General features: G+C 50.9%; 1 protein-coding gene across 6 annotated transcripts in view; it reads left to right on the top strand.

The window, feature by feature from the left end:
* The first annotated feature begins 14,391 nt into the window (after positions 1–14,391).
* The window catches only part of NRP2 (neuropilin 2), a 90,808-nt gene continuing 81,253 nt past the window's right edge, over positions 14,392–23,946 (top strand). For all 6 annotated transcript variants that reach the window (XM_050899893.1, XM_050899890.1, XM_050899892.1 and 3 more), the window contains exon 1: positions 14,392–14,539. In XM_050899893.1, the coding sequence (XP_050755850.1) occupies positions 14,467–14,539 (73 nt within the window). In that variant the 5' untranslated portion in view covers positions 14,392–14,466. The remainder of the gene's footprint in view (positions 14,540–23,946) is intronic.

Genomic DNA, 23,946 nt, shown 5'->3' with positions numbered 1-23,946 from the left:
ATGCATCTGATTATCTGATTAGAGGGAAGATGAGGTCCCCAGGAGGAGGGCCTCACACACAAAAGAGGAATAACTCATGCCCCCGCTGGCAGTGACAGGGCAGGAAGATGAGGGCAATGTCCTATTGAGGCTTTGATCAGCCGGGGTCAAGCACGCAGGCTGCTAACATGGCTGAAAACCAACTAGGATAAGGAGGTTCCCGCCGCAGCGTTGTGCCTGGCCCCCTCCCAGCCCTCCACTCCTCTCTTCTGCAGCCCTTCACCCCCTGTCTAGGGAGCAATATGGGAGCCTCCCCGGGCAGGTCCTGCCTCCCGGCCTCTCCTGGCTCCAGCAGGGCCACATCTGCTCTGAGACCCACAGTGCCGGGCATCACAGCACATCCCTCTACTCCTGCCACTTATTGATCTGCATCTCCTGTGACAAGCCAGGGAAAGAGGCTCCTTGTGTCCCCTTGTCACCCCTCTTGCCATGGCGCAAGTGGAGAGATGCTGAAGTGCTGGCAGCAGTGGGGAGGCAGAGGAGCGATAGCAGGGCAGAGAGGATCATTTTCCAATTCTACCTTTCCTGGGCACTTGCATAATCTGGTCATAGTCACGGGCACTTGGGAGTTTTCTCGTCCCCTGGAGGGCTGAGCTGTCCCCCTTCCCCTCTGCAATGAGAGGCCCTGGGGACTTGGCTGCATTTCAAGGGATGGTTCTTCTCAGTGGTGTCAGCAACTGGTGGTCCTGTGATTAACTGATGGTCCTGGATGGAGGCTGGATAAAGTGTTTCCTGTAACTGTTTTACAGCTGTTCTGTGCCTTCCTAAGACAGGCGGCCCCAAAGCCTTGACACCCCAATAGCTTGACCCATGTGAGTCCCTCCTGCGGAAGAGCCCCAGGGCACCAAGGCACCATGTGTGTATAGAAAGGGCTTGGAGATCTGAGCGGCACCTTTACTCTCCCTTGGACTAATCTACAGTACGTGTAAAAGTAACTTATATTTGGCCCACAGAATCGTAGTACTTGGAAGCAAGAGCAAGAAAGAGACAACTTGGCACTCGAAGATCGGAGCTCTCCAAGATCTTTACAAACACCACACAATTAACCCTTTCAAGAGAGAGAAACCCTTCTTGTCTCCTGCATGGAGGGGAGCACTGGCTGCACACATAAATCACTGGCACTCCGAAAAGCAGGGTAAGCAAAAAAAAGAAAAAAAAAAAAGCAGCTGTTATTTCAAATACAGGTCTCTATGCAGAGTTGTATTGCATAGGTGCAGTATACAGATCAATGTGTGGGCAAGCCCTGAGATTTTGATTCCAGGTTACATCTAAGAGTTTATCTAATACCAAAAAAAAAAAAAAATCTGCTTCTCCCTTCGATGCATGTGTGCTCTGTGAGGATTTCCGTGTGGATGCAGAGTGGAATAGGCTGGGGCAGTGGAAGTTTGTGCTGTGCATGCTTCGTAGCCTGTCTCACTCCCCAAGCTCTTTCCAAGCTGTCTGAGTGGCTAAGGCCACAAGGAAAGGTTTGCCACAGTCTGTTTGTCATCTCACACCCTCAGTAAATCATCCCAATATCATCTGGCTCAGAGCTCCTAGGAATCTGGACAACCTTGACAGAAAGTGTGGGTAATGGACTGGGAAATCCAGCGGAAGAGTTTTGGGGAACATGAGACCATAAGATATGACTCTTCCCTGATCTGCCTCGAGACCTTACGTCTCTGCCTAAGAGCGCAGCTAGAAAGCAGCCCTTTAAATGGACAATACTTCAGACATATTGACTTACCACTGGCCTGGGTACAATTCCCCATGAAACTTCAACCTGGGATATGCATGTCGCTGAGAGACAAACAATACCATCTGCAGCCTGCCCCTTCGAGATGTTGTCTCTGTTTATAGAAAAGAAGGGGGTGGCGAGCGTCTGTTAAAATGTGTTACTTCCCAACGTCATCTTTGAGGAGTCACATATTTTAGTGGGACTAGTCAGTCGAAACTGTCTAATGGCACAGCGGTTAGTGGTCCTTAGCTTCTTCCTCCCAGTGGCTGTGGCAGAGGGACAAGGATGCTAAAAATAACATTTCTGTCCCAAAATATCATGACACATTCAAGGGTGTATGTGTAGAGGGAGCACTAATATTTCACATGGCTGGTGCCCTGTGACCTGCACATCCCTGGGGAAGCAGGGGTCTCTGGAGACCTGCGGGGAGAGGAGTGAAACCATGAGCTCAGGGAACAGGGAAAATTTTACAGAGCAAAAAGAGATGTTTGTGTCACCTTCCCATAACTACAGGCTCTGAGGCGGTTACCAAAAGAATGAACAGGTTCAGCTTAAGCTAATGAAAAAAACAGGAAGATGCCCTCCCCAACCTGCACCCACATTCTCATTTACCTTGGGCAAAAAGCAAAATAAAACATGCCTAGATATGAATTCTCCACCAGAAGCAGTATTTTGTAGCCACTCACAGAGGGTAAGTGACTTCATGTGGTATACAGCAGTGGGAATTCAGGCATGTAATATAATAACAAGAACGGATTTTTAGATTTGTCTCAGCAACCCTGCCAGCTCAGATATTATAAAAAAGAATCCCAAACTTTCATGTCCGTCTGCCTCTTGAAAAGAGTGAAATAGGTCCTCAGTTTGAACCTAGTTCTTTATTTTGAAAAATTGCTGCAGGAAACGTGGGCAAACAGCACCTCACATCTGAACTGCGCATTACCGTCCCTCAGCTCTTTACTAGTGTAATTAAATGCCACAGAGCAACTGCTTAACCAACTTCTTCACTTAGTAAACTTTTCACTAGTCTTTTGCATGGGATGTGGCAGCACCAGGTCCAAGCCTGGATCAGGGCTTCCAAGCAAAACCACAAGGCGAGCTATAAGGAAAAGTCTTCTAGTGCTGCCCCTGGGGGTGAAACAGCAACAGAGCAACACAGCAGAGCAGGACAGGACATGAAAAATACAGTATGCGCTTAGAGCTGACAGCCATAATGTAATGTGACCCCAGTCACATTGGTATTTGATTAGCAAACGCGAAGGGATTGGGAAACAGCCCTGCTCTGAGGAGAAAGACATCTTTCATATCCCCTATAGTCAAGCCCTCAGCTTTGTTTTATCTGGGAGATGGTATCTGAACGCTTTAGCAGAACAGGCACGTTAGTCCCTGCATGTCCCTGTGCACAGGACTTTCCCCCAGGGGTGCTGGCTGAAGGAGAAGTGGCTTGCAGTGGTCCTAGAGGAGGTCTGTGGCAGACTCCGCGGTGGTTTGTGAACCTCCTGTGTGCCCGCTGTGCGCAGGGCTGTGACCATCACGCTGTGGATAGGGAGAGCTTGTGAATTTGTGTGCGATGCTTTTAAGTTCAGTTATTGGGAGCTGGCCGGGGGAGTGAGGGGGAGACCAACTTTGTATGCTGCAGCAGGGTCACAGGCTCGAGCCACCGGTGTCAAGTTCTGTCTGTCTCTGTGGGATCTCACAGAGGGACAACCAACAAGTCCTCTTCTCCTCCACCTCCTCCTCCCAAGGCTGCAGTTGGCTGGGTTCATCCTGCACACAAGCCTGGGCAGCTGCCGGCCTCTCCAGAGAAGAGCTGAGCATGGCCAACCATCATGAAAGAACCTTTTTAGGGGGCAAAATTAGAGGCTCCAGCTTTCCTCTTCCCCCTCCTCACCCCCACCTCCCCCCTCAACACAACGCACGTCTGTGATACTTTACTTCAGGCAGCTCAGTTTTGCTCCTGAAATCTGCCTCCCTCTCTCTGTCCCGACGTTTCGTTTCCCTTGGAGTGAGGTAAATAAGTAAATAACGGTAGTCAAAACCCTGTGTGTGTACCGAAGCCTGGAGTGCCAGGAAGCAACTGGTGTGTCTGATTTTCCAGTGAAAGTCCAGGTGCAATCTCAGCAGCGTGGCTACTGTCTGCCTTTCAAGCAGATGTCTTCATCTAAAGCTCCTGCCGCCACCCCACTCCCTTTGTGTATCGGCGCAGGGAGGATGGGAGCAGGAGACAATATAAATTAATATCCATTGGAATGACAGCAGCTGGTGCCTTGCAGAGCTGCAAACACGTGTCTTAGAAGTAGAGTGATTAGTCATAAAACTGTAGAGCTGAATGTTTATGCTTGATCAATTACAGGAAAACAATAGATGGCTTTTTTTCCAAGTGGGAGGAGTGAGGGGAGGGAGGCTTCAGCCATGAGATGATTTTTTTCTTTTTTTTGGTAATGATAGTGGCAGAGAACATGGGGGCTAGTTACAAAAGGGACTGGCAAACAGCAGCTTCTGGGAAACCTACTGGTTGCTGGCTCTCGGCAGCACTTTCGAAAAACAAGATCTGTGTGGGGTTTAGACTGCAAACTTCTTAACATTTAAGAGGGATGGACTCAGCTGCCCAAAGCAAGGAGCACGTGGGAATGAATTAGGCAAAGCTTTCTAATGCATGAGCGTGCATGCATTATGTGTAGAGACCTTCAGCTGTAAGAAGTCATTTTGGTTTTTTTCATTACCTAGAACGTCTCTTACTCCCCCGGTTAAGCAGAAGTGGTCCTGTCAGAGGACCGTCCCGTTAGTGGCTGCAGTGTGGCACAAGAGTGTGCCTACGGTTTCAGTTCCAATTCCTTAGCAGCTCTAATTGCAAACACAGCCTGTGTCCCTCCCTGCATCCGCCAAAAAAAGAGAAATTGAGTTACATTTTGCAATAATTCTAATGGAAATGCTAATGGGATGAACAGTGATACGAAGCCAGTGAATGACCCAGCAATTTCATCTGTGCTGGCAACGGATGACCATCTAAACCATGGTCGGGTAATTCTTCCTCTCATTAGCAGCGCAATAACTCATACGCACAAATCCATAGGCATTTGCTATAATTTTTTAACATGGCTGAAAATAGAAGCAAGCGCATGCAATATGCGAGCATTACAGCATGTGTTGGCTGTAAATCTGTCTGGAAATGGCCTGATCCTGTTCCTGGTTAAACCAGTGGGAATTTTGCCATTGACTTCAATGGAAGCAGGATGGGATTTTTTGGATGTATTTTAAAGTGGGACTTTGTTTCTTTGGAACAAAGCTTTCAGATTCACAGCTACATTTCAGTACTTGGCTTGAACTCCCGTCAATTCACCTTTCATGTGTTTAACAGATGGGGCTTCTTTGCTGCTCACCTTCTGTTTGGTGTCAGCACTGTAACCAGTCTCTTCTGGGTGACGGCCACCCGGGACCTGGCGCACACGGGACCCATGGCTGTACTGTGGGACTGAGCCGAGAGGAGGGAGCTCACATTGCCTTCCCTGGGCACCCTCGGTCTGAACATGTTAGAGTACTTTGAAGAGAAAGCCACTGCCTCCATATTTTTCAGCAAGTGAAAGGCCAAAATGTTTCTTAGGGCACAGAGGAGAGAGGCGAGTGGTGGTGAGGAGCACGGGGGCCTCTGCTCTGCCCAGAATGGGTCTAGTAACTCTGTGTTGTGTCATGTAAAATGGAGGTAATTGCAATCACTATGGCTTTCATAAACTACCTGTAGCTCTTTGGGATAGCACTGTGTTGCAAGTATTAGGATATACATATATACTTTTAGCTTAAGTTTGTAAGGAAAAGAGGCGGCTTATATATGGTATATGACCATGTGTTTCTCTGTTGCTGCCACAGTAACTTTTGAACCATTCGGCAATTTCATCAGAAATACAAATCTCCTGCAAGGTTTGTAAAAACAGCTGGGGAGACAGGACAGAGAGACCATGTTAGTGCCATCACAACAGGAAAAACCTGAGCTCAACCTTTATTATACACCTGTGGATCCAACCACATACTAAGCACCTCTCGGAAAGCAGCATTTGTCCGATTGCTTACAGAGCTAATATTGCTTCATTGATACTCATTTTTGGTGGCCACAGTATGACGAATCCAGCTCTTTTTTTCTCTTCAAAGACTACACTGTCCCTGCTCCCACCTGGCTTCCTTGTTGAGCACTTTCAGCTCCCCCTTCCCAGCTCTCCCTCTGCCCCTGCCCTGCTCCCCCCAAAGAGCCCCGGGGTCCTCTGCCAATTGTCTTCTCACTTTCCAGGGAGACATTTCTTCTCCTTCGCACTCTGCTAGCAGTGTGTCATCTAAGCCCCCTCTCTCATTACTCACCCAGGGCACCCCCTCTCAGCTGTTGATGCTTTACAGCTCGTCCCTCCACCCCCTCCATCCGAAATTTCCACCACAACAAAAAACTCAGGAATGAGGCAATTAATATGTATTATTTCAATAGGAGGCTTAAAAACAAAAAGCTTTTGCAACAACATCCCAGTCAGAACCACGGAGACTATTGTAAGGCAGAAAAACCTAAGAAATGGCAGCTGTAAAATATATTTAAAAGCCTTTATTCTTTCCTATCACAATGTGGCAAAAGAGACTAAATACAGCTTTCCATTTGTTTAACTAAAAGCTGCCATTCCTCAGACTCTTTGATGATAATGATACCCACAGTTACAATCAAACTCCAGCACACACATGGAAAACTTTGAGCTCTGTACCAACTTTGCACAATGTATTATTAATAGCAAGATTTGCGAACCCAAATGCTCTGAGGTGCTGCGAGCAAGGGAAAGCCTGACTGTGCTGGGCTCGTGGTTGATACTGATAAATGTAGCACACTGAGGAGGAAAAAGAAAAACCTGCAACTGAGGATTGCTCGTATTACAGTAGCCACTGGACCCACTGTGCTGCGCATGGGGAGAGACCATTCAGGATTTCAAAATCGAGCAGAGAAGTCAGACAAGGGGTGGGAGAGAAAAGGTATTAGCAGACCCATTTTGCTAACATGGAAACGAAACAAAGTATGGTAAAGGTCCAGTACTGCCCACAGGCTTACACTGGGTTGGGTCCTGGGTCACTTCTCTGGCTCAGGAAGACCGAAAGACCCTACTGATTCTCCTAATCTGTGGCTGCATGGCCACAAAACCACCTCTCATTTCAGAGTGCCTGATAGTCGTTATTCTAGTGCATCTCTTTACTTCAGCAAATTCTTGGTGCTAAGCCCTAAGTTTGAACTTCTGAGAAGCACAGCCTGAATTTGCAGCAGGCCACATGCTCCTAATGTCCTGTGAAGGCAGCTGAGCACAAGCGTGAAAACACTGCCCTGCTGTATGAGCTGCCCAGAAAATGGGCAGCTTCCCGACTATTGTTCTGCAGTTCCCAGTCCCCTGGAGGACCATCCAGTGTAGTTATTTGAAGCATGGGCCTCAGTACCATCCTATTGACTGTGAAGCAGCCCTAGCACCACTGATTTCCATGAGAAGTTACACTGAAAAATCAGTGGGGTCTGTGTGGAGGATCCTGGGGAGAGAGGGAAGACACCTCTTGGGAAAAAGAGCTACTCTGCAATGATAAGGAAGCAGTCCCATCCCCAGAGGGAAAGGGTGATGACTGTGACTCAAAACATTCACAGAAAGAGAAAGGAAGCAGGGTAGAGCTCCTCTGAGATTATGGATTTCTTGTCTAGGAAGCGGCGTAAAGGCGAGGTCTGACTTGAGATGTGCACGTATGTCAAAGGGAGGATTATGAAGACAATCTTCAGCCTGATACATCCAGTAGAGTTGTCTCCAGCAAGATCATAGCACCACTATGAAATTTTTAGGAAGGTAAGCATGTACCTAAGTTCTGTGCCAAACATGCTTTGAAATGTTCTCAAAACCCAGGAGTGTTTGGCTACGATGAAAACACAGCTCAGCCTTGTTTCCAGCTATCAGCTGGGATCCTCTAAATCTGTTCCCTCTCCTGGCCTCATCTGTCTTTTATTAGCAGAATATACATGGCTTTTTCTGTTATGAGATTGCTTTTTGACTGACTGATTGCTTTCACTGACACATGCTTGGTGACGTCAGGTGAAAAGCAGTGGCTTCCTTAGGAATCACTGACTTTCTGGGACATCCTCACCTAAATGCTCCATGTTGAAAACCCATCTCCAAACAACTGGGTATCCAGCAGCATCAGAAGAAAGTTCCTACCTCTGATATTGCACAGGCGTAGTCAAATGGCAATCTCTCCCTCAACAGTTTACAACTTAACTAAATGCAAAAGTAATCCACAGGCTTGTCATCCACATTGTATCTGGCTCTTGGTTTTTGTCTGCTTTGTCTCTTCAGATTGTAAACTGTTTGAGGCAAGAACTGTCTTTGACTCTGTTTGGACAGCAGAGGGGTCCCAGTCCTTGCAGAGCCAGGTACCGTGATACAAATAAGGCACAATAATTTATTTTAAAATGAACATCAAAGAAAATAAAATATTAAAAGGGAAATAAAACCTTTCATAGCTCAAGGCTTCCCCCCATGACAGTGCTCCAGAAGAATGTGCTATCTGCTGGAGGGAGTGTCTAACCCCAGTTGCTGGGAGAGCTGTGCGACGTACCACCACAGGAGCCAACGCCGGAATGTGCCTGGGCATGGGGGGAGAGAGGAGAGGTCAAAAGCTAAAGCATGATAAGCAAGGAGAAAGCCCTTTAAAATATACACACACATTTTCTTGCCAGGATCTATCAAGCCAAGAGCCAAAGCATGGTAATGGCATTTTGTTTATAAGGAAAAATAAATTGCTTCTGGCCTAAGAATTTGTTTGCCAAGTTTCAGGCGAGGGGAGGTCTAAATGACTTGTTGGTTTAAGAATTTGTGTATTTTTAAGGAGGTGTTTTAGTAAGGTTGCTGGCGTGGCCCTTTATAACACTGAGCACACAGCCCTGTAAGTACTTACTACAGAGCATGACACTTACACCATGGAAGCCAGCCCGGCGGAAGTCAATGGCAGCACTTACAGTTAAAGACGTCATGCTGGCTTTGCAGGGCTCAGCCACTTGGGTCACATCCAGATGTCAGTGAAGTTGATGGATGAACTCCCAGCAGCTTCAGCAGACTTTAAATGAGGCCCTTGGTTTGTGACTGTAACTGGGTAGGGGTCCACAAACGTGCCCCTCTAATTCAGTCTGTGGAAAATTTGCTGTTGACCCTACCTGGAGTGTGGTCCAACTGGAGCTTCTCCAACGTGAAGCTGACCGGATGCTGCTCTGTGGGTAGGGACCTGCAGAGACCACGGTCAGTGGGCCATTTTGGGTGCTTTTAGCAGATGAACGCGCAGAGCTTGGGTCACCTCACACTAGCAAGAGCTTATTTGATTTTTCAAGAGTCTTAACTGCACCCCACAGTTACAGTGGGGTAAGAAACTCAAGCCCAATTCAAAGCCCTCAGTAGCAAAGCCAACAGAATGCCAGGGTCTGTTGGAGGGACAGATGACCCTTACAGCTCCATGTTCTCCTCTTTGCAGGTGAGGAGAAGCTGTGGGGGATTGGCACCTTCCTCGCAAGCTGGGGGCCAGCACCAGTGGCTGCGTGGAGAAGGAGGATACCAAAGCGAAGCAGGAACCAAGCAGGTTATTCGTGGAGATGGGGTCAGGAGGCTGACCCCACAGGCTTAGGGTTTTGCTGCAGTGGCTTCTGCTGCCATTAGCAAAGGGCCAGGCCCATTTGCATGTTACAGTGGTTCCGGATCTGTCCTCTCCAGCCTGGGTCACTGTGTGACGCCCTCCCCTCCTCCATTTCCCCTTCCAGGTCCATCCACTGTGCCAAACAACAGCATGCAATCATCTTCTGGGGGTTATTTCTGCCTAATGTACCCACCCAGTGGGATTTCAGTGAACATTAAAGCAGTAGATGGAGCCTTTAATGAAGTTAACCTGCTGAAACCAGGAGAGCATTTGGTTGAAGTACACCTGAAAGCCCTGGATTACACAGCAGCTGCTTCAAAAGAAACCCATTGCCTCCTTTCATACCGCTGCTGTATTGAGAAATAATACAGCACCTTTATATTCAGCCTAATTCAGTCAGCCTGCTGAAGTCTGAAAGCTTTTTTTTATTAACTCTGAAGATGCAGGGGCTTTCCTCCCCCTAGCCGGCACCACTGACCCCCCTGCACAGGCTGCTGCTCGGAGCAGGCCCCCAGCAGCACGCCTGTGCCTCTCCCATGGCTGAGCACCTCCCGAGCCGTGAGGAATTGCTCTCTCTCTCTCCGCTAATCCGGTGATGGATTTTAACTCCATTAGTTTGCTTCCTCTATTCTCTTCCCTGTTTTCTGCTGTTTATTCATTTTCCCCCATCCTCTTGTTCTGTCTCTTTGTTTCTTTCGCCACCTCCCTTCTCTGCTCTTCTCTCCTTTTTCCTCTGTTTTTTTCCTCCCTTCTTTTCATTTCTCCTTTCCAGGCTGCCTCAGCACTCCCCTCATTTCCCCTGTGGTGATGCTCCCCAGCTCTCCCCCGCAGCCCTCCACCAGCTCCTGGCACCGTGGCAGGACAGTACTGGCCCGGGGCCCGCAGTGGCTGCCTGAGCTTCAGGCCATGCTGCAGCCGGGCAGCGTGAACACTGGAGTAGCCTCTGCACGCCAGCAACGCTCCTTCTGTACCAAGTATCTGTGGGCAGGAGAGGCAGGGGGAGAAAGCAGCTCCCTGCCACCCTACAGTTGGGCTGGCAGCTGGAAAAATATGGGGGGGACATGTTAGGAGGAGGCGAGCAGTGACAGTGTAGGCAGGAGTGGGGTGGGTGGGCAGTAATGGGGTGGGCGGGCAGTAATGGGGTGGGCAAGCACCCGCAGAGCCAAAGGGGCAGCCTCTGGGCTCGCCCTGCAGCTGCTGCTTTCAACCGCAGATTAGCAGCCATGGTACTCCCCATGAAAAATAAACTGAGCAGCTTGCTAATTAAGCCACCTCTACACTGGAAGTTTATGGACTGGAATGCAATGTGCCATACTGCTTTCTCGAAGTTGGGGTATTGGGCTGCTTTTTAAATATGGAAGAATTCCTGAGCAAATAGTCTGGCTGAAGACTAGGGCTAATGGGATGCTAAGGTAATTATTGACTATTTGTGGCTATAAAATGAGATCTCGTAATCATGCACCTGATAGACTAATAAAAACACTTTATATGATGCACTTAGAGCTTTTTAGCTGAGGATCTCAAAGCACTGTCTGGAGGAGGAAAACTGCAGCAAGAAGTCTGTGCTCCTGTGAGGAGTCAGGGAGACAACCCACGCCGTCTGCCCCTGTGCCCCGTGCTCCCGCTCCTCGGGTATCCTGCCAAAAATGTTTGAGTCCCTGCTCTCCTGCTGACTGACAATACTATGGTTTTATCTAGGCCGGGTATCATTTTTCTCCGCTCTCATTCCTAACCCTGTTTCAGTCCTGCCGTGTTGTTTTCTCTGGAAGGCTGTCAAGTTCTGCATTGGAAATAGTGTGTTTTGACATAAAACTAGGGGAAAGACCCTGTTTGTCCAGCTACTCTGGAGCCCAGAGAAGGTTACAGGAATACATGACACCTTGGTTTAAATTTTATTTTCTTTTAAATCAGGATTGAGAAAGTCTCCAAGGAAAAGTTGGGGGGTTTCCTGCTCTACAGACACCTCCTGATGGTCAGTTCATGGGGTGAGAAGGATTCATTTAGAAAGAGGAAGCTGTGATTGAAAATAAATGAGGCTGTATGATCAATGTTGAAAAGGAGCTGCAATTAGAGGGAAGAGAAGAGCAGAGCTGAAGCGTGCCAGGGAAAACCCTAGATACCCGGGCCCTCGGGTCAGCAGCAGGGAACTAGGCAGTGTTTGAGGAGGCGAAGGCTTTCTGCTGGAGGGGAGGAGAGAGATGGGGGAAATTTCACTGCATCACAGCTCTGACTAACGCTTGGGCTGCAAAATTCCTTCACCAAATTTAATGCAGATGGTACGTTAAATATTGCAGTACCATTAAATTACATATTGTCTCATTTTCAGTGAGGTTTTGTGGATGTTTCTGACATACAGATATGGAAAAATGCTGCAGTTCCCGATGGGTTTGGCGAGTGCTTACTCGTGGGTTTTAAATACCCACAGGAGGACTGAACAGAGAGCAGAGCCCTGAGCCCTTTGGCAGAAGCCGGGCTTCCCGGCATGGAGAGCTGAGGAGGCCTAGCCTCGCTTGGGGCATGGAGCAACGCCCACAGCAGCAGCCGCCGCTGCCCCTGGAAACAGGCAGAGGTAAGTTCAAGGTGCATAGCATCACCTTGTGCTCAGTTCCTTCAAACCTGAGAGAGGATCTGAGTCTTAAATGCTCCCAAAAGAAGTATTTTTGACTCTTTTGTACCTGAGCTGGACTAGCAGGTGTCACCAATTTGGTTGTCATCCTGTCCTGAACACCTGCAGTGGTAGGAACTGCAGTAGCACTGCCTCGTATTTGAGTTGTGCCTTTCCTTTCCTGATAGCAGCATGTTGTGGAGAGGACACTTGAGATCTGACACTAAACACAGGGCTGGATTTGTGGAGAGCTATTGAAAAGCAGCTGAGAGAAACCTCTGTGGAGCAGCAGGTAACTTCATTTCCCATCACCATTTTCTTTCCTAGGGTTATCTTCTCTTCACTCAGCAGCAGATCAGAGCTGATATCAGTTCAAGGTCGTGTTTGCACTCTTCTGTTGACCTTAACCAGGGGAAACTCTTTTGGGAGGAAAACTGCCCCTGTGCTGTATGGTGTGTGAGATGGGGCCGTCTCTGACTAGGGCTTGGTAACCTCTTCCTTTTCCATGCACATCTCAAGAAAGGAATGATTCATGCTGTGGGTTTATATTATGCTCCAATATCTGTGTTATGGTTTGTGAGGGCTATTAATACACACAAAAAATCGCACTTTGCTAGCTTGATAGTAGTCTAACTATAAGGAAGTAGTAAATAATAGTTGCATAATTCCACATCAAAATACAATAAATAAGGCAGTAGACTCAGTTGCCAGTCGCTTTGCCTTGACTTCAACAGGTGTTGGAGCACATTTGAGCCACAGAAGATGCAAAATCAGATATCAAAACACACAGAAGGAAGAGGGATGCTACAGCCTACCTCAGGGTAACGGCTGAAATATCAGATCTATCTGTCAGGCCAAATCTAGTGCTGTCAATGAACTTTGCTGGCCTCAGAGGAACTCGGTGCGTTCGTGTTGTGTGAATGCGCTCCAACAGGTTGGCATCGTGATTTCATTGACGTGAGCTGGTGATGCTACCCATAACTGATAGACAGCAGAGTACAAAATAATTAGTCTCATCACCCTAAACGAATACCAGTGAAATGTTCGTACTTTCCCTCTCACCCACACAATGATGTATCTCAGTTCTGCCACATGCCAGTATCTCTTCACTAATTACCAACTTAAAAAAACTGAGGTAACGTAGTTTTAATCCCTTTGTCTACTGTATATTTGCAAGTTGGAATCTGTAATCGAGGAACTGATCAACAACATAAAGAATTTGTTTTTAAGTGGCTTTTTGGTGTGGGGTTTTAGGGCTCATTTCATTTGTGTGCTTTGAAATTTCACCTCTCAAACAGGGTGGAGGTGTGAGTTAGCCCCAGTTTGCCAGGTACCGGCTCTTAAGCCTGTTGCTGTCTATGAATTTAAGCAGCAAGTAAATGCAAGGTCCCGGCGGTTCCAACCCAGGCAGGGACTCCTCACCTTCTCAGGGGCAAAGGCGAACAAACTTTCTGAGTGCTCTTAAGGTGACTATGTGAACGCTGCTCTCGGCCTGTGTTTTTAAAGAGCATCTTGGAGAAAACTGGTTGGGAGCGTGGAAGCCAACCGTGGTGCAGTGCCGGAGGGGTTTTGCATTTGTCCCTCGCAGCAGCCTTCGCACCGCAACAGGGGTGTCGGAAGCGAGGGAGCGTGTGCTCCCCGCTTCCCGCTACAGCACGCCGGCTCCGGCCGAGGCAACGGCGCTTCTGGGTCTCGGCCGGCAGCGGCGGAAGCCCACGAGCAGGGACAATCCTTGTCCTGATGCTCCCCCATCCGACAATTTCTGGGTGTCTCCCTTCGCGCAGCCCTGCTCGTTCGCAATTATTTCGGTCGGGTTTTTTGATTCCTGCCCGCGCTGCCAGGCCGCGAGCGCTGGGGGAAGGGGCCGGCCGGCACCCGCGGCGCGGCGGCGCAGCCGGGGATGCGCCCGGCGCCGCGGAGCCGCTCCGCGCACCGCGCTACCCGCCCTGCCCCAGCGCGGCGGCAGCCTCCGCGCTTCCCCGCGGCTCCGGGCGCGGCGCGGAGCGGCGCGGCGGGGCGGGGCGGGGCGGTGCGCGGCCCGGCGGGGCGGTGCGCGGGCGCGGGGCGGTGCGCGGGGGGCGGCGCCGCCGCTCGGCGCTGACAGCCACATGCCGCCCTGCCTGAAAAGGCTGCGAGGCGCCGGCGGGGAGGGAGAGGAGGCGCAGACGGCGCCCCAGCCCGCACCGCCGCCGCGCCCCGGGGGATGCCGAGGCGCCGGCCCCGCGGGTCGCCCTAGGGGAGAGGCGCTCCGCCGGCACCGCCCGCCCCGCAGCCCCGGCCCGGGGGAGGCCGCCGCTGCCCCCCGTTGAGCCCCGCAGGAGCCGCTCGCGAGTGGGGCGCCCACGCGGGGCGCGGCGCGCCCGGGGTAGTGAGGCGAAGCCCGGCCCGCAGCCTCGGGTGGTTGGTTTTGTTTTTTTTTTTTAATTTCTTCCGAAGGATGGATACGTTTCTTCTCGCGTGGGGATTTCTAGGGCTGTGCTTGCCCGGCTCCGGAGGCACGGCGGAGACAGGTAAGGCGCCCGCCGGGGCGGGGGATGCCCCCGGCCGCGCGTGGGCGCGGGAGCCCTCCCCGCCCGCCCAACTTTCGGGTGCCCGTGCGCGGTCCCAGGCGCACGCACGGAGGCTTTGCCCGGCCTCGGGCATCGCTAGGGAATAAATGAGGGATCGGCGACGCCGCGCAGCTTTCGCAGTACGGGTTTTGGGAGGGTTCGTACGTGTGGTGGGGCGGGGATGGCGCAGCCCCCCCGGCAAGGCGCGCAGCGGGTGTAGCCGCGCAGCTCCCATCGCCCGGCGTGAAGGGGCGAGGGGACGGAGCCTCATCGGAAAGTTGCGTGCTGTTTTTTGGGGGGGGCACGGGGAAAGGAGGGGAAGCGGTAGGGACCAGCCGCATCCCGGACACCCGCATCCGGATGCCCGCGGCCCCGTGCCCGGTTGCAACGGTGCCCGGTTGCAACCTCGGGAAACTTTAGGTGAGAAATTAAGATCATCTGGCAGGGAGCAGGCAGCCGGGAGCCGTGCAGGGCGGCGCTGGGAGCAGGCGAGGCTTAACGGCGGTGTGGCGGCACCCGCCCGTTGGAGGCACCCGCCGGGCAGCCCCCCGGGAGAGCCTGCCCGCGGTATGTGCGGGACCCGCAGTTACTTTGCAAACGCCGGGGTGTCCCGGGACCCGGCGGGTTCGTGGCAGGTTTTGGGGCGCGAGTGTGTTTTTTCTGGTCTTTGCGTAAGGGCTAGGCTGGGTTGTCAGGAGGCGCTCGGATGAAGCCCCGATGCTTGCGTTGCTTCGGCTTGGGGACGGGAGAGGGGCAAGGGCGGACTGAGGCTGGGACCTGTGCTCCCCAGCCACTGGCTTTGGGTCTGGCTAATGGGGGCAGCAGGGTCCCCACCTGGAGCAGTCACTGGAGGAAAAGGATATGCCTCACCCAGCCGTCCACCGCTCTCTTGGGGCTCCTTCTACGGCCAGCAGCCCGGGAGCTGCCTGGCAGGACGGTGGTGCCAAGCCAGCAGCTGCTGAGCTCTGGGTTTCCCTTCCCGTTAGTCGGGGCCCCGGGACGTGCGTCAGGCAGCCCGCGGGGACGCAGGGTCCTGAGCCGCGGTCTGACCCGGGCAGCGTTAGATGGCAAGGCGCGATGTGCGTGCGTCGGTCCCTGGATTTCCCGCTGCCCCTCTGCCTTCCCCTGCCCCGGAGCGGCATGGCCACCAGCTCCCCTTGAAAAGGGAAGTGGGAGAGTCTCTGCCGCCTGAGAAAGTCCCTCTTTTCCGCAGCAGCGAAGCACACACGTTCCCGGCAAACACGCTCCGTGTACATTCAGTTTCTGGTTGGCATCGCCTCCTGCCTTATGGTTATAAGGGAAAGACAAAAATCCCATCTTTTGTTCAAATAGGAAAACAAATGAATAGGCACTCGATGGGGTGAAGAGAAGGAGCAAAGTCCTGGGAGGCCCCTGCTGAGTGCAACAGTCTTTTCAGATGGTCCCTGTTGCAGAGGCAGTGTCTGGTCTCCTGGAGTGGGTATTGTGCTGAGGCAGATCGGGCTGTAACCTGAAGCTCGCTCCTGAGGGTGCACTGGCCAGCCTGGCTGCGGTCCCTGTGCCTGCTGAGCCTGAGTGTGTGCCTGTGTCTGTGTGTGCACCTCCTTCTATCCTTGAGTGGGCTCGGGATCAGGACTTCTAACTGGGAAGGGGTTTACGAGCCAACCGTGTCTCTGAGGCCATTCAGTCGCTGTAAGAAATGTTTATTTGAACGCGGGGTTTTCCCGGCTAAGCAGAGCATCACATGGTGTTGGAGCCAGCAAGGAAGTTGTCTCCCTGCGGCTGACACCAGCGGCTGTTTGGCGAGACGTTGTTGTGGTGCTGCAAACCCGGTCAAATGACTTTATTGCTAGCCCAGCGAGCAAAGGTATGGGGTAACGGGACGTGAACCTTGATCAGGCTACACTCAGCTCCAGTAAATTAGCCAGCCTAGTAAGAAAAACATGCCAGAGGTAGATGGATTTATGTTTCAGTCTGGTGTATCTGAAAGCCTTCCCCCATTATGAAAGTCCCTCTTAAGGTTCCCTAAGGGAGGTTAGTAGAGAGGGGAGATGTTTTTAATAGACAATAATATGATAATCCACATGGAAAAAACCCTCGTGCAATGTTTCTACAGTAAGAGATAAACAGTGCAGCTGCCAATTTGTATGTAGCCAAGCAAACCCTGAGATAACCATGGAGGGGAGTGGGTGGGAGACCCTGGAAGATAAATCTGAAGGTTGGATGGCTGTGTGTTTTTCATCTTCGTGTAAAAATCAATCAAGTAAGAAAGTAAAAGATGTGAGTGACCTGAGTACTGAGCTGTTCAGATGATGTTTATGCAGCTCCGAGCAAAGCTCACTATTGAAGCCTTCCAAATAGTTTGCTTAAAAGCTAATATTTTTAGTAATGACTTAGGAGATGTGACAAGGTGGGGAGGGGGACCAAAACAAATTGCTGCCAAGCAGGCACACGGCCGCACACATACAGACATGCACTCACACCCCCATGCAAGCGTTGAGTGTAATGCCTTTTGCCCATTGTGCTGTTAACTCGGCTCTTACTGGGAACAAAAGGTTTTTTAGCCTAGGAATCAGACAGTTGTCAGGAGCATCACTGAAAACGACTGATACAAGCTCAGTGGGGGGCTCTGACCCAGGTTAGGATGCTGGATGTTGTTTTCCTAACTTGCCTGCCGCAGAAAAATCATGGTGTGTGGTGTCTGGAGTGACAGGCAGGCATACTGGTCCCAGGGGGCTCTACGGAGGCACTTCCCATCTCCCTGCCCTGCTCCTTCTCCACCCCAGCCCCCTTCCCAGTATTTACTCTGTGTTTGGTACCTCGTGCATGGCTTAGAAGGTTAAAATGAGAAAGCAACCCGCTTTGCTGGGCCGGAGAAGGCAGGACTCCCCGTCCGAGCAGCATGCCACTCCGGGCAGGCGGGTGGGTTGGTTTCCTAGCAGAAACCTCTGGTGCTGCCAGGCTCCAGGACATGGTGGCCTTTTATCACAGCCTGAGAGGAGAAAGCATCCTTCATGGGGTTTAGGAAGCTGTCAGGTTCAGATAAGGCTGGGATCCTATCCTGTGGGACCCCCAGTTGTATTAATAAGGAAAAATTAATTTTTAAGCACTGGGATTCCTGCCAAATTATATGACCTCTGACAGACCAGCTGTGCTAGGAAAATAAATTGTCTATATCTGAGACCCATGATCCCATCTGAAATCGAAATAGAAAAAGTCGGCATTTAGCCACGATGGTGGGGCAGATTGCAGCAGCCTGAGAGCAAACTGGAAGCTGCTAAACTTGCTCTCCATTGTGTGGTGAAGTCACTGCCACCGCGTCCCCACGGGGTCTCAGGAATACAGTTGTCTAATCCGGGAAATGTGTAGAGCTGATGTGCCTGCACACACCCAAGCTGGGGCTGACGGTGTCGGCACGGAGGTGGGGGCAGAAGTGGAGTGTGAACGTTTCCAGCTTTACCCTCACTCTGTAACAGCCCTTTGACACATTTCTAATTATAATACACACACAGACAAAGAGGTAGCTGGGCTATTTTCGAAATCCCTGTCTACACCCTGCTGGAAACCGCAATACTAGCAACAACATAAATCAGGGCTGTTGCTAGCAGTGTTGCACACGGCTTAGCGCTACAGTAGCATGGTTTTAATCATACTCAGAATCAAAGGGTCAGCCTTCTCCCTGCCTGAGCCAAATCGCAATCTCAGAAGGCCGGATCCTGAGCCAGGCTTGATGCCTGCGCAGTGAAAAGACACAAGCGCAGACACAGAGGAGAGGTTTGTCAGCACGAGGTCGGCAGGCACAGGGCCAAACACTCAAAATCACAGCTCGGATCTGTAACCCTTATCTACGTGCAAGCGGTGCCTGTGGATCGCATGGGGGAGGACAGCTAGGGTAACGCTGGGGGGCCAGGGCCCCAACCGCAGCCTTGGTGAGGCAGCCTCTTCCCAAACAGGTTGGGGAAAGGGGTACAAGCAAAGAGTTGGCATGCAGAATAGCCTAAAGTATTACTTGCAGGGATGGATGGCTGCAGAGACTTTCTGTCTGAATGCTTCTCCCCCTCTCTTCATACTTGATGAGTCAAAGAAAATGGGCCCCAGAGATGAAGTGCTGGGCTCTGAGTCTTTGAAACCCACCCGGATTTCTCCCTGTGTATTTGAGACAAAGGCAAGACATCTGCCACAGCTGTTCTGGTGGGTCACCCGTAGCTGTGAAGTGCTGTCTGTGTGGAACTTGAATGCCTGCCTTTCGCTACATCCCTCTTAGGAAGATGGTGAAGCCAAAAGGACACTGTCCTTTCACTCTGCTTATGTTTTGTTGAAAGGCTCCTTTGGACCCTGGTTTTTAGGGAACGCCTGTGGGGAGAGGAGGGAGGAAAACCCCAACCCCTTGTGCATGTAGACACATAAACACACACTTACTATGTTCCTGGTTCCTCCTCTCTCTTCACAAGCACACGAATCTCTACCTTTTCTCTTAGCACAGAACCCCTCCAGTCCCCCCGACCTTGCTGCCTGCCACACACATGCTCCTGCATCCTTCCCTTCCCCGCACTCTCCCTTGTGCGTCCAGAGCCCCTCCGCAACTTTCTCCCTCATGCACCCCCCAGGCTCGCTCCTGCTTTCCTCTCTTTCTGTTTGACCGCTGAATATGTGCTCAGCAGGAAACAATGTGTTTAAGACACTCGCCAGAACGTGTAATAACTTCGGCACTAGTAGTGAGGCTCAGCAGTAGCTGGATTTGAGCAAGCCGTTGTAAAGGCTGAAGCCGCTGCTGCTCTGCAGCGTGTGCGGAGGGAGCTGCAGCGGGGCCTCTCCCCGGGTGGCTCCGGAGGCGCTGCTCCGTCCCGTCCCGTCCCGTCCTGTCCGTGGGGCTGCCTGCTGCCAAGGCACCGGGTTTTGCTCTGCGGCTCCAACAGGGCCCCTGGGAGGGAGGGCTGAGCCAGGGGTGTTGCGGGATTCGGAGAGGCTCTGCCAGCCGCTTTGGGAAGAGGCAGGAATAAACTGCCATTGCCCGGTGGGGAAAGCCAGGATTTCATTTCAGAACGGACCCTGACAGATGGGCTCAAAAGGTGTGAGGAAGCTGGGAGGGTGCGGAGGGAGATGAGAGATGAGATAGGCTTTTTTTTTCTTCTTGGTATTGTCATAATAACAATACTAATTAGTATTTCAGAGGCATTGAACACCTTTTATCAAGCCTGAAGCTCCTTAGAGCAGAATCCTAGGTGAATCCATGGCTCTTTCTTCAATATGTGGAATTAGAAATGTCTCGTTTTTCCTCCATGGCCCTCGAACCAGCCTGTTATTGATAGCATTCATGGGGATGGCTCAGCAAATTGTTTCATCCTCATATTATTTCATAGTGTAGCCTATAGGTAGGGTAGCAGGCTGCCATGCAGGAAGCCTCTGCTTTATTTCTGCCTCTGCTCTGAGCCTTCAAGCATCCCTGCGTCTCTGTTTCCCCACCTGCGGTACCGGTGAGGTTTCCTCAGAAACTGCCCAATCTGCAGCATGAAGGTCTCCTGAAGCTGCCACTTATTCCTGGGAGATGGCAGTGTGTTTCCACGAGACTTCAAACCCTTGGGACACTAACACAGAGGCAGGAGAAACAGGCATGATTCCTGCAAGTTCAATATGCAGTTATCCCCCCCTTGCACGTGCACGCACACACTCACGCGCTCTCTCAAATGATTACCAGAGTAGCCAGGAGTTGTAATTCCGGACCCACCAATGACATTCGCAGGCAAGCTGGAGAATTGTGTTCACACATATCTATATAAAGACTAACACTATCAAGCCGGTTGCCCTATTGGAATTGCATTTGCCTGTGATATAAGATGACAAATAACAAAGTTAGCGGAGGTGGCACCGTGTAAAACCAGGATATAAAATCTCATCAAAGTTGGGGGGGTGGGGTGGTGTGTAACGGAACCACCAGAACCCCGAAGTGGCAACATTTAAAGGTCAAGGTTGCCACTGACTCAAGTGGTACAAAGCGATGCCAGTCCCTGGAAGGTGGCTATCCAGAACTGCAGGGGTGGAAATCAGCTGAACCCCAGTGATTTCAAAGCAAATTACATGGATTTGCATGCAGGATTTGGCCCTCTCTTCTTCCACGGTGAAGCTTGAGTAGGCCTCTATTTCAGGTTTCCACTTAATTCTTCTGTGGATTAATATGGCAAAGAAAGTGCAAGTATCAGAAATCTCCAAATCTCCTTCTCTCTCTTCCTCCCTCCAACACTCCCTTCTTATTTAAAAATAATTTGAAATGATCTCTTTTTGCAAAGGCTCACAGCTAAAATGTTCCATTTGCTGAGCTTTCTGGCGTTCCCCTCTCACTGCTGTCCAGCGCTATAAAGTGAATATATTGCATCCCTCCCCAATTGCCTTAGGAAGTGGTCAAAAACGGCTGCATTCCTCAACTGATGGATTGGCGCGTTCCTTTCTTGCTTAAGCCCAGACGGTGTTTTTATGAGCCAGTCTCGTGACAGGCTTGAGACACTTTGAATCAAACAAAATCCTAGTTCAGATCACAAAAGCAGCCTTTAAATTCTGCTTTGCTGTGCCTCTACTTTTAAGTGAAATTTTAGTTAAACTGGTAAAGGCCCTCGATGAAACATTCAGGGGACTTTCCCTGGTTGTATGAAATCCCAAGACGTGGATGTGGGTACCGCTCTGGGATGAAATGTGCGTGTAAGTGCTTTGTGTTGTTTGGGTGTGTTTGTCCATTAATTTGTTCAGGAAGCCTTTGAAGCTTTTATCTCGCAATCCAAAGCAAACATGCTTCTGCTAAAATGATCTATGCTACTGGCGATAAAATATCTAATCTTATTAGCTTCCTCTGCACTATGTCTCTCGCCTTGGCCAATGGCTAAGCTGTATCATTTAAATCCGAGAGTTTGCATTTGTGTTCCTGCCTGATGCAAAAGTTGTGCCATGTGGTGTGGGGTGAGAGCCCCTGCGACGTTAGCCGCGCCCAGACTCTCCCCCAGGGCCAGAGCCCAGGGAATGAGGCAGGATGAACGTTAACGGTAATGAATCCTTGGCAGAAGAGATCTGTTTGTCCCCTCCATACCAGGGTTTGACGAAGTGCTTGGACGCACATGGACCTTGAAAAACTTTGATTCTTGAAGAGCTATTTGACTCTAACGGGACTGAAACGCAGAGTTTGCTGCACAAGGGCTCGTGCCAAGTTCAGCAGCTCTGAGAGCAGTAGGTCGTGCATGACAGGACCCATATTTTGCTGCGCTGTTGGAGGGTTGGCAGGGCAAATCTCCTCTGCCCAGCGCTGAATCCCGGGATGTAGAAATCTTCTGCAGTGGTTGGATGAGAGTGTGGAGCTGGGCTGTGAGAGCCTCATGCAAGGAAGAGAAATAAGTGACGAGGCTAGGCGGTGCATCCCTCTGCTGTGGAACTCCCGGGATCTCTCTCCATTGCTCCTTTGCTGCCCTCAGAGGCTGCTCTTTCCAAGCAGCACAGACAGTGATGCTGCTGCTTGCCTCTAAGGCAACAAGAATGCCTTAAATTTTGTGCACAGCCCTGAATTACATCCCCAAAGTAAACTGAACACATCAGATCAAAATGTGATAGTTTTCTGCCGGACACTACAAGCTTTGAGAGGCTGTAGTATGTGTGTTTGTTGTGAAACGGGCCTCTCTGGTGATGATTATTTTTGTTACAGGCCGAGTTGGCTTTAGTTTCTGTGTTGAAGGTCCAACAATAACAGTGAGCTCTGCTCTCCTGGGGTGAGGGAAATCCAGAGGGGTTTAATCGGCAGGAAATTCAAGTAGGAGAATGCTCTGCTCCCGGCCTAAGGTTTCAGCGTGCGCTGATGAGCTGCAGAGCTGAAAAACCCCAAGTGTGGGTGGAGGTTCCCGGGGCCTGGCTGTTATCGTTGGGTCCCCTGAGTGATGATTGCTCATTGCAGCCTGGGGGAGGCAGGGGGAGACTTCATCAGCCTGGATGTTTCCAGCAGGTCAGGGCAGGGAAAGAGGGGTCTGCCCCTCGCAAAGGGTGAGGAGCTCAGCTGCTGATACCCATCTCTGTGGGAAACTTTGGAGTTGCCCGCCATACGCTGCGGCATTTGCAGGAGTCTGCCCTTGTGAGCTTCTCCAGGTCTTCCTTTCCCATCCCTATGGCTTGGTTGTCATCCTCTGGTGTAGTTCCACTGTTGGGGTGGTCCTGCAAGGAGAGGGTTGCTGGGATAGTGTAAGTCAGTCATGTGGTGGGCCTTAACTAAGGAGGGGATCTGGGGATTTCCCATCTGAACACAGCCCGCTCCGACACTGCCGGGGAGTGCTGACCTCCATAGCCTCCACTGAGGAACCCGGCTGCTCTCCTGTGGCCTCACCATCGGCACAGTGCTCCACTGGCCCCTCCACCACATGGGCTGGCAGGGGCCCCAGCAGTTTGCTTTTAATGCCTGAATTTTGCTTACTGAGCAATGGGATGTCCCATGCACCTGGCAGACTTGGCTTATACTTCAGAATTTAATTTTAATTTTAAGTGAGTTCAGGGCTGTCAAAAGCTGCCAGAGCCCATTAGCTGTGGAGCATGTCTTGCTTCCAAAGCATACAGCCTACGCAGTAGCCATACCACTCACATTTTTTCTTCTTTTTTTCTTTTTTTTTTTTTTTTTTAATTTTTGCGTGGATTCAATGCACCCGTTTTGAAAGGATACATTTATATAGAAGCTTGACCCTCTACTGTGTACAAAACAGGCCTGACTTTATACAGAAAGCCAGTGGTTGGCATGTCTGCTGAGGCAAACCCTTTGTCCATCAGTGGGCACAGTGATAGATTTTTTTTGTTGCAGGTGTTTATCTGCTAGATACCAGTGAATCAAAAGAGAGAAAGCCCGACAGAACAATTACAAAGATATTAAAGTCATTTTGCCTCTTCAGATAACTCTAAGAAGCCCCAGTTTCCTTGGTACGCTATTGCCCACCACGTGGCCTGGTGCTGTGCGTGGACAAGGCAGTGCTGTACTGAAGGAGCCCCCTTCATTTCTTTGGACCTTCTTGGGGAGGGATGAATGAGAGGACAAAATCTGCACCTCTGAGAGACACAGATAAGCTTTCCTGCAGGTGGAAGGCTTTCCTTGCTGCAGAAAGATGGTGAGATTTTCCTCGTGGTATCTGAATACCTGAGGGATGTGGCTGGTGCTCCTGTCTGCTCAGTGGTTTCGCCTGCTTCTCCCGTTTTGCTGCAGAGACCACAGTCGCAGAGAGCTGGGCTCCAGCCCCTCGCAGACTGTCCTCACCAGCACCAGCAGTTTAACTGGGGCACCAAGCTGACCTGAAATTAGGATCAAGCCCAGGGATATCCTTAGCTCAGTCCCGCTGACCTGCAATGGCCTCGCAGGGCAAGGGAGGAGTTTTAAGATCAGGGTA

This window comes from Gymnogyps californianus, chromosome 7 (genome assembly GCF_018139145.2).
Source record: "Gymnogyps californianus isolate 813 chromosome 7, ASM1813914v2, whole genome shotgun sequence".
In the NCBI taxonomy this organism is placed as follows: Eukaryota; Metazoa; Chordata; class Aves; order Accipitriformes; family Cathartidae; genus Gymnogyps; species Gymnogyps californianus.
Note: the sequence above shows the minus strand (reverse complement) of the source record. Positions and strands in the feature narration are given on the sequence as shown.